General features: G+C 39.2%; 2 protein-coding genes across 2 annotated transcripts; one reads left to right on the forward strand and one right to left on the reverse strand.

The window, feature by feature from the left end:
* Positions 1 to 384: 384 nt before the first annotated feature.
* Positions 385 to 1,046, reverse strand: LOC136775175 (uncharacterized). The gene is made up of 2 exons (XM_066729695.1): positions 674 to 1,046; positions 385 to 596 (listed from the first exon to the last, which is right to left on the reverse strand). Exons 1-2 carry the CDS (start codon positions 1,044 to 1,046, stop codon positions 385 to 387), a joined length of 585 nt encoding a protein of 194 aa, XP_066585792.1.
* A 3,102-nt stretch (positions 1,047 to 4,148) lies between these two features.
* On the forward strand, positions 4,149 to 9,293 carry LOC136775070 (uncharacterized). Its single transcript, XM_066729547.1, has 3 exons — positions 4,149 to 4,248; positions 4,489 to 8,248; positions 8,303 to 9,293. The coding sequence occupies exons 1-3, from the start codon at positions 4,149 to 4,151 to the stop codon at positions 9,291 to 9,293; spliced, it is 4,851 nt and encodes a 1,616-aa protein (XP_066585644.1).
* Positions 9,294 to 9,763: the final 470 nt, after the last annotated feature.

Consider the following 9,763-nt stretch of genomic DNA (forward strand, 5'->3'; position numbering starts at 1 on the left):
GAATATATACATTTATAGTATATCAAAGCAAAAGTGTCCTTTAAGCTGTAATCTGAATTAATTCTACGGTGAGTGAAAAATTGAAAATCCTGAATTTTGGCTTTCGAAGATATAATATGTGTAGCATACCATATATGTAATAATTGTTTAACACTTTTTATAGTATTTGATTAGAATCGTTTATTCGAATAAACTAAAATCAATTATCTCAATACATTATCAGTCGTAAATACTTATTTTGTACACTAAGATTATAATATATATACATTAAAAATTAATTTATTTTAATTCATCTGTAGTTTTGGAATTTTAAAATTTATTAAGAGATTATGAGAGTTCAGTATCTAATTGTCTTATTCTTGACATGTTTCATTTTATATTAACTTACAAACGTTTTTTTAAATCTTCTAATTGAGATATCGTTAACTGCCTTTCCTCGTCACAGGCTTCTATGCAACTATCCTTGGCAACGCTCTCAACAACAGGTCCGATTTCTCGTTCATAATTTTTAAAAGTTTTGTTCGACATATTAGGTAGATTCATCACACTTAGAAATTTGTTTATTGATGTATACCCAAGTCCAGAATGGATGGCACCTAAAGAATAACGTTATTGAAATATATTATTTGTATGTAATTTTATTTACATTATACACAAATTGAAAGGTACGTACCAAGAACAGCTTTTGAATTAGTATCATATTTTTCATATAGACCTGATACTCCTTTGTGCACCTTGCTGGTTGGCACTACAGTTGTTGCAAGACATTTTGAACATCTCACTGTTAATAAAGATGCTAGGCCTTTTCGTACTTCTCTTTCCGTGTCGTCAAGAGAGAGAATTTCTTTACAAAATGAGCAATAGAGATGTTGTGCCATAACCTTTAATTCAACAATACGGCGTCCTTCAACGATGCACTCAGATTTATCAATTTCATCACACTGTATTTTTTTCTTTCTCCTGTTACCACTTTGTATCTGGCTCAATCGTCTTTTATATTGTTTTTCGGTCATGACTTTACCTTTATATCTGGGCAATCGCTGCATTTTCCTCAAATTTAAACACTGTTCAGTCGGTGCCAGTGTCGCCAATCTGACAGATGCACAAAATGAGTTGAAACAATGCGACGTTGCCAAACTTTCCAGATATTTCAAAGAACTTCAAATTAATAAAAATAAACTTTTATTCATATAAAACATGGATTATTTTATATTTAATATTTAAAAAAGATGTTTATACACGATTTGATTATAAACTGCCACGAAAAAAGCGTACTAAACAATATTAAATTTTTTTATCTAACGTTGGATACTATACTGAACGCCTGTGTATAAGCATAGACATACCCCTCTCACCGCTTACCCCGCTAGTGATATACCCAACCTCCTTAACTCAATGATTTCTTTGATTTTATCTGTGTTAGTCGTCACAGGTCTTCCGCCCGCTGGCTTATCCATGGTGTCGTTTTCACCGGCTCTGAATCGTCGAAACCATTCCGCCGCGGTTCGAAGCGATACAGCTCCATCCCCCAAAACACCATTAATCTCACGAAACGTTTCTCTAGCAGATTTGCCTTGTACGAAGAAAAACTTCAAACTAGCGCGAATTTCGGCGTTAGTGAACTCCATGTTTACACGTATATAACAGCTGAACGCAATATGCAATCTAATTATACTTAGCGGCGTTTTAAAGGTCATTTCAAGGGCTTTTAAATAATATATAATATCACTGGATAAGAGCTATGCAACACTTTGTACATAGCTGCGAATTTCAAAAAAACAAAAAAGCGGATGGAGTTATTTGACAATCATATACGAACAAATATTTCAGATTAAATTATGGCAATGCTTATTTGAAAGATATGAAACATTCCAAAGAATCTTCATTTACGTAAAATACAAGTTGACCAGTATTTGGATTTGAACAAATTATACGATAGTAGATGTTTACAAAAGATGCGAAGACAACCAAATATTACAGAAGTTAGGTCAACAAGCAATAAAGATAATAAAGATGGAGCAAAATCAAATACTGGTAAGTAACTGAGATGTTTCATGTTCCTTCAAATATTTATTTTCTTTGAAGATTAAGATTGTTAAATGATGAATTTGATTTTAGGCTTACTCATAGTGTTATCATTTAGTATTTTACAGTCACTGTGCAAGTGTATTATAGCAAATAGTAATACTTGTACTTTGACTTAAATACATTTGGTACAATAGAATTAAAAATCCAAGGAAGAAGGTTCGCTCACATACTGACTATTGAAGTTGAATCAAACATTGGACTTTTCATTCCTGCATTCTGGTATTTGAAACAGGCAAGGATGAAAGCATTGAAAGATTGACAAAGTAAGAGTAAGCCAATATTCAGAAAAACGTCATCCATTGCTCAGCCATATTTTAAAGATGAGATTCATTGGATGAAATTCTGTTAAATTAAGTTAATAACTTGATTGTTTTCCTTTGTTACCTATATGCTCGTATGCTAGGCCAAAGGCAGTATACTGGTCATTGGTATGGATAAAAAAATGCACGGTTGCACTCGATTGAAAGTCAGTCCAAAAATTAATGGTTTCCACTACATTTAGCAGCACCAGAAATCCGACCAGTTTCAACAGTGTATAGAAATTAGCGAAACGAACATCTGAGGACTCTAGCACAAGAAATATTATAAGGACGACTCGCCAATGTATATCCCATGCCGCCTTTGTCAAGAGTTACCAGCATAAATGTAACAATGATTGGTGCCAAAAAGAAACGTGGTATGCAAAACGATAATGTCAGCTTTGAATATATGCTTAATTGTAGCTTATTCAAAGCTTTGCGAATTGCTTTTCCAGTCATGCCCCTGTATCATCTCAAGCAGCTGATGGAGTTACTGAAGTTTCGCAAAGTCAGATGTTGGTAAAAAGTAAAATGTTGATTAACAAATGGAATGATTCATGTTTCTTTAAAATATTATTTTCTTTGAAGATTTGAGATATTTAAATGATGAATTTGATTTTAGGTTTACTCAGATGTTATCATTTAATATTTTACAGTCACTGTGCAAGTGTATTATAGCAAATAGTAATACTTGTGCTTCGACTTAAATACATTTGGTACAATAGAATTAAAAATCCAAGGAAGAAGGTTCGCTCACATACTGACTATTCGAGTTGAATCAACAATTGGGCTTTTCACTCCTGTATTCTGGTACTTGAAACAGACAAAGATGAAAGCATGAAAAGATTGGCAAAGTAAGAATAAGCCAATATTCAGAAAAACGTCATCAATTGCTCAGCCATAATTTAAGGATGACACTCATTGGATGAAATTCTGAAGAATTGAGTTAATAACTGTTAATTGTTTTCCTCTGTTACCTATGCTAGTATTCTAGGCCAAAGGCAGTATACTAGTCATTGGTATGGATGCAAAAATGCACGGTTACTGTTGGAGATCGGAGTGTAGGTACGAGCGGTCTGGGACTCTCAGGCCGTCTCGCTCCCGCTCACACTCTGTCTCTCTTGATCCTACCTCCAACAGAGGCCGATAGGTGGCCCACGGCGTAGAACTCTCTCTCGCTGTTATTATTTGGGTCTGTTGTACTTATCAATACCCAATAGTTCTGTGATAATTGCGGCTCGTTTCAGTCAGTCTAGGCTCTAGACTCTGTCAAACTTTTGTATGATTAGCAGCTTAGCCATTCATCCCTTCCTGCGACGCCACTAAGTCTCTTAGTACGCATTTTTGCTCCATTGTCGATTTCTTGGGCTCCAAGAAATCGTCTTCCTTTCTCTCTATCTTCGTTGCCTGGGAGTCTCAGGTACGGGGAATCCTGTCCGGGGACCTGGGGACCACAGGGTTGGGATTTCGTAGTTGTAACTTTGGGTGGATTATCAATTTGCGGCTCAGCCTCCTTTGGAGCACTTTTTGATTCTTTTGTATTTTTTTTCAGCTCAAATAAACTGATTTTACCAGATTTCCTGGGCGTTGTTTTTGTCACCCTGGAGCCTTCCTTCCTAGACCTCCTTGCGGATATCACCCAATCAACTTTCAAACAAATTTCTGGTCCTTCGAGCCGGATATAACCGGTACATATTCAATTGAGTTGAATTTTGATTGGTGATTCTTCGAGGTGACTGGGGGAGTGTCTCTGGTGGCAAAATGGTAACGCAGGAGGAAATACTCATGTGCGCAGGTCACGTTAGTCTTTATTGCTCAGAATTAGAACGGCTACTGGTCAACACCAAAAAGCGTGGTATAGGTAATTTTACCGTCCCTTATTTAAATGGTCGTCTGGCTAGTGCCAAGGAAATTCTCGCGAAAATACAAACGAATCATGTGACGATCACTAATCATTTATCGGAAAAAGATTTGCAATAGTTTAACTATACGACGCAGAATACTTATGAGCGAGCTATGACGGCGTATTTGACTGCGCAAGAATACATTTTAGAGCAAATCGAGAATTTAAGCGGTGAGTAAGTCGCTCCTGTCACTGCAGGGCGGACCCATGCTCCCTCGTTGAAACTTCCTAAGTTAGATTTACCCAAATTTAGTGGTGACTATTCTGAGTGGTCAACCTTCTATGACTCTTTCAAATCAATGATTCACGATAATTCGACATTACCAGGTGTTCAAAAGTTTCATTATTTAAAGGCATGTCTTCAAGGAGAAGCTAGCTCAGTAATTCGATCCTTAGCCGCCAGTAACGATAGTTACTTAACAGCATGGAATGCATTAGTGACTAGGTATACAAATGAACGAATTATTACGTCCAACCTTCTTAGCAAACTAACGCTCATTCCGAAAGTCTTCGCTGACAATCTCATGTCCATGAAAACACTACGCGATACAACTATAGTTGCGCTAGACTCGCTGAGGACATTAGGATATCCAGTTGATGGTTGGAGTGCCATATTGGTCCACATCCTCTCAAACAAGCTAGATCAAGTTATCACTGTGGAATGGGAGAAGGAAATAAGACGTGTATTGAAATATCCTTCTTTCACTCAGTTTTTAGAGTTCATCACCGAGCAGATTAATATGCTCGAATCTATTAGTAATAAATTCAAAGGTAGTAAACAAACTACTGATAAAACTTCTCGTCCTAAGTCGTTGAAATCACTCAACGTAATCGTGGATAAACCAAAATGCTTTTATTGCGACGCGGATCATCCTCTCTATCAATGCAACAGCTTTATTGCCTTGAATCCTCAAGCCAGATATAAAGCAGCGCAAAATAACTCACTTTGTAACAATTGCTTGAGACCTGGACATTCGATATCGTCTTGCCGAAGTAATTCTCGGTGTAAAAAATGTTCCAAGGCACATCATACGCTTTTGCATTTTGAGAAACAAGCTAATCCGACGCCTCAACGTAATTCATCTCAAGCTGCTTCACCCACGAGTCTTCAAACCATTGATCAGTCTTCGACTTCTGTTGTTGCTCATGTGAGTGCCATGGATGAACGCACGACACTCCTTGCTACTTTTCTCGCACGCGCTACAGCACCAAATGGCCGTCAAATTATGATTAGAGGCTTAGTCGACCCGGGCTCACAAACATTGTTCATGACGGAAAATCTAGCCCAGTTATTAAGAGTTACACGCCGCAAAGTTAATGCAACGATTTACGGAGTCACAGGAGGTGCGGTACGTAACGTCTCGAGCAAAGCTGAACTCATCTTACAGTCAGTCAAACACGATCAGGCCTCACTCAAGGTGACGGCATTAATTTTACCAAAAATCACGAATTATAGTCCTCGGTCGTATTCACCTCTTGAATTCCCTCAATTAGGTTCTCTGGACCTCGTGGACGAATATGCTTCTGTTAAAAATCCAATTGATATTTTAATTGGTGCAGATTATTGCCCTCAGCTTTTACTGAATCAAATAATTCATTCATCGAACCGTGCACTGATAGCACAAGATTCGTTATTTGGCTGGGTTGTGTATGGTACACTTACGTCGCACATGCATACTGCAACAGTAAACGTTCTTCATTGTTGTGACTTCGATAAAACACTTCGAGATTTTTGGGAGATTGAAGAAGTTACTAGCACCTATAGTTTGACCCCTGAAGATCAATTATGCGAGGACATTTTCGCGAGTAACGTTACTCAATTACCATCAGGCCGCTATCAGGTTGCATTGCCTTTCAAGACAGAGTTCTCCAAATCGGCACTGGGAGCCTCTCGCAGCATAGCCGAATCAGCTTTAAAGCGAGTTCTCTGTCGTATTAACAAATCTCCTGAGCAGTCCGAAAGCTATGCTAAATTCATTAGAGAATACGAGCAGCTAGGACATATGGAGAAGGTCACAACAAACGCGATTGACACAGACTCCTTGGTTTACCTGCCTCATCACGCAGTATTTAAGCTCGAAAATGGAAAGCAGAAAATACGTGTCGTATTTAACGCGTCCGCTAAAACTAAGAGTGGTCTATCACTCAACGACGTACTCTTAGTAGGGCCAAAACTACAAAAGGATATAACAGCCATTCTTATGAATTGGCGTGATTTTCGTTTTGTTGGTATAACAGATATTGTTAAAATGTTCCGCCAAATTCTAATTCGTCCGGAAGACAGAAAATTCCAATCTATAATTTGGAAAGATGATTCTGGTAATACTCAAGCATATCAATTGAACACGGTCACATACGGTACCGGACCTGCACCGTTTTTAGCTTCACGGGTAGTGCAGGAACTCGCAAATCAACACGGTGATGACTTCCCAGACGCGAAGTCCATCTTACTTCAATCAATCTATGTCGATGACATTCTTTTTGGAGCTAACAACCTTGCAGATTTACGCGATATCCAATCTCAATTAGTTCAGTTGTTGGATAAAGGTAAATTTGAGCTCAGTAAATGGGCCTTCAATTCAGCAAGCACAGCTCTCCAAGAAATTCCTAATGATTCTAGTAACGCTAATCTTAATTTTAATAGCGAAAATTTTAACGAAACTAGCAAAGTGCTGGGCATATCTTGGTATACCAGCTCTGATTCATTTCAGTTTATAATCTCGCCTTCTTCCATCACTAAGTTAACAAAGCGCATGTTACTCTCGGAAAACGCGAAGATTTACGATCCTTTAGGCTGGATCTCACCGTTCACCATTGTGTTAAAGCAAATAATGCAATCCACATGGTTGCTCAAACTTAATTGGGATGACGAGGTTCCCGAGCCTATCCAATCCAAATGGATGTCTTATTACTCGCAAATGTGCGAATTAACAAAAATCAATATCCCGCGCTGGAATGGTCAACTTAGTGCAGCAGATAAATTAGAACTCTATGGGTTCTGTGATGCTTCAAATGTATCCTATAGTGCTGTGGTGTATGCCAAATTCACCAATAGTGATAGTCAAACCTCAGTCAGCCTCGTAATGGCAAAAGTCAAAGTGCCCCCTCTTAAAGCAATTAGCATTGCTCGTCTTGAACTAGTGGCCGCTGCTTATTTGACTAAACTAATGCTTCATATCAAGTCATCACTTAAACGTTCAGTGCATGACATTTTTTGTTTTTCTGATTCACAAATCGTGCTGGCTTGGAGTGCACAACATTCGTCAAAATGGAAAGCTTTTGTAGCCAACCGAGTCGAATATATACAGTCAAGTCTACCAGAGGCTCATTGGTCTTATGTCAATACTAAGTCCAATCCTGCAGATCTCAACTCGCGAGGGATTAATCCAAGCCAATTAATACATTGTACGCTTTGGTGGGAAGGACCCTCTATAATTCGGGAAACGTCATCGGAAAATTCTCCTTTAATGTTTGAAACCAACGAGGAAATAAAGACCTCCTCGATATATACAAATCATGTCACACGCGATTTACCGTCATTTCTTCATAACTATTCGTCGTGGACAAAACTAATCCGTGTTGTTAGCTACGTGTTGCGATTTATAGATCGAGCGCGTAGAAAAAATGTTTGTCAACACGCTCACTTGTCAGCTCTCGAGCTACGCACTGCAACACTGCGTGTTGTGAAAATAATTCAAGCTGCTGCTTTCTTAAACGATATATTGACGTTGCAAGGCAAAAGGTCAGTTCCGTCAAGTTCTCGATTACTTTCTCTTGCACCATTTTTAGATGCGCAAGGAATTCTACGAGTAGGTGGGCGTCTGCAACACTCATTTTTGTCAGACAACCAAAAGCATCCCATTATTTTGCCAACTAATTATTTAACCGAGCTGCTCATTCGACATATACATATCACGACCTTGCACGGTGGCCTACAGCTTACGTTAACAGTATTGCGGTAAAAGTATTGGGTGATCAATGCACGAAACGCTGCGAAAAGCATAATACATAGGTGTGTCACTTGCGTTCGTCAGCGTGCCAAGCTAGGAACACAATTCATGGGATCTTTGCCTACTGCTCGAGTAAACCGTAGCCATCCGTTTGAACATACTGGCATTGATTACGCCGGGCCCTTCCTTGTAAAACTGCATCAAGGCCGAAACTCGAAATCAGTTAAGTGTTATATAGCTGTTTTTGTATGCATGGCTACTCGTGCCACCCATCTTGAGCTTGTCTCCAAATATGATACGGATGCATTTTTGGCAGCTCTAGCTCGTTTTACTTCACGTCGTGGTAAACCCGCGGTGATTTACTCTGATAACGGGTTAAATTTTCAAGGAGCAAATAAGGAATTGAAACTTGCATTCCAAGGCTCTCTGAAACATGTGCAATCTATAGATTTTGAACCTATACGCGAAATAGAATGGAAATTTATTCCCGTGGCCACTCCTTATTGGGGTGGATTGTGGGAGAGCGGGGTACGAAGCGTAAAACATCATCTAAAGCGTGTTCTTGGGACTTTTCTTCCTACGTTCGAGGAAATGACCACACTAATTTGTCGTATTGAAGCCTGTCTACACTCCAGACCTCTTTCTCGTTTACGCGATGACATTGAAAGTTTAGAATGTCTAACGCCAGGGCATTTCTTGGTTGGTCGCTCTTTACTCGCTCCACCCGAAATGTCCGTTCTAGATTTAAAGGAATCTACTCTAAATCGATGGCAGACAATCACTCGGATTACCGAGCTCTTTTGGCAAAAATGGTCGGGCGAATATCTGCAATCATTACAATCTCGTCCAAAATGGCAAATCAAAAATAACGATTTTCGTGAGGGTGACATCGTTATAATTAAGACTCCAAACGCTCCACCTTGCAAATGGAACTTAGGCCGAATTATTCGTTTAATAATCGGTTCAGACTCAGTAGCAAGAGTAGCTGTGGTTCAAACAGCGAATAAACAGATTCAACGCAGCCTAACCCAGCTGTGTAGGATCCCGGCATAAATACAAATATTGACAAACAATCCCAACGGCTTCTGATCTGCCGACTCGTACATCTCATCACCTTGACGCTTTACTTATTAAATCAGTACTCCTTAATCATGGCTAGTGACAAGGTACCTAATCTAGTCGGCAACGTCGAAATGTTCTTAAGTGAAGTTTGGGGCGAAGAAGCCAACGCGTCCGATGTACTGGACCTTTCCTTCAGTGACTTGAGTCTTTCGGACGATGCTCCTTGTGTTGATTCTCTGCTTGAACTTCCGGATTTGCTTGTGTCGACGAAGGAAGAAGAGGACTCCAGGATGCAGGTCATTTTGGATCCGCCTTGTCCACCTGAACCAGAATCAGCTGACGTGGTCATGGAACCTATAGCGGGACCTTCTTGTACACCAGCACCAGCAATTGATTTAGCTGTTTTATACGCGAGCAGTTGGGAGAATGGAATCCTGTATGATTCTACCGCAAAGGAGCTG

This window comes from Prorops nasuta, unplaced genomic scaffold (assembly GCF_024137725.1).
Source record: "Prorops nasuta isolate Cenicafe-Biocafe unplaced genomic scaffold, Cenicafe_Pnas_1.2 PNAS00007, whole genome shotgun sequence".
Lineage (NCBI taxonomy): Eukaryota > Metazoa > Arthropoda > Insecta > Hymenoptera > Bethylidae > Prorops > Prorops nasuta.

Excerpts from the sequence above, each read along its gene's own strand:
- LOC136775175 (XM_066729695.1), bottom strand. The coding sequence starts at position 1,046 with ATGCAGCGATTGCCCAGATATAAAGGTAAAGTCATGACCGAAAAACAA. Across the intron at positions 597-673 it reads TAATTCAAAAGCTGTTCTTG|GTGCCATCCATTCTGGACTT; the intron begins GTACGTACCTTT and ends GTTATTCTTTAG.
- LOC136775070 (XM_066729547.1), top strand. The coding sequence starts at position 4,149 with ATGGTAACGCAGGAGGAAATACTCATGTGCGCAGGTCACGTTAGTCTT. Across the intron at positions 4,249-4,488 it reads CACCAAAAAGCGTGGTATAG|GGCGGACCCATGCTCCCTCG; the intron begins GTAATTTTACCG and ends CTGTCACTGCAG. Across the intron at positions 8,249-8,302 it reads CTTACGTTAACAGTATTGCG|GTGTGTCACTTGCGTTCGTC; the intron begins GTAAAAGTATTG and ends CATAATACATAG.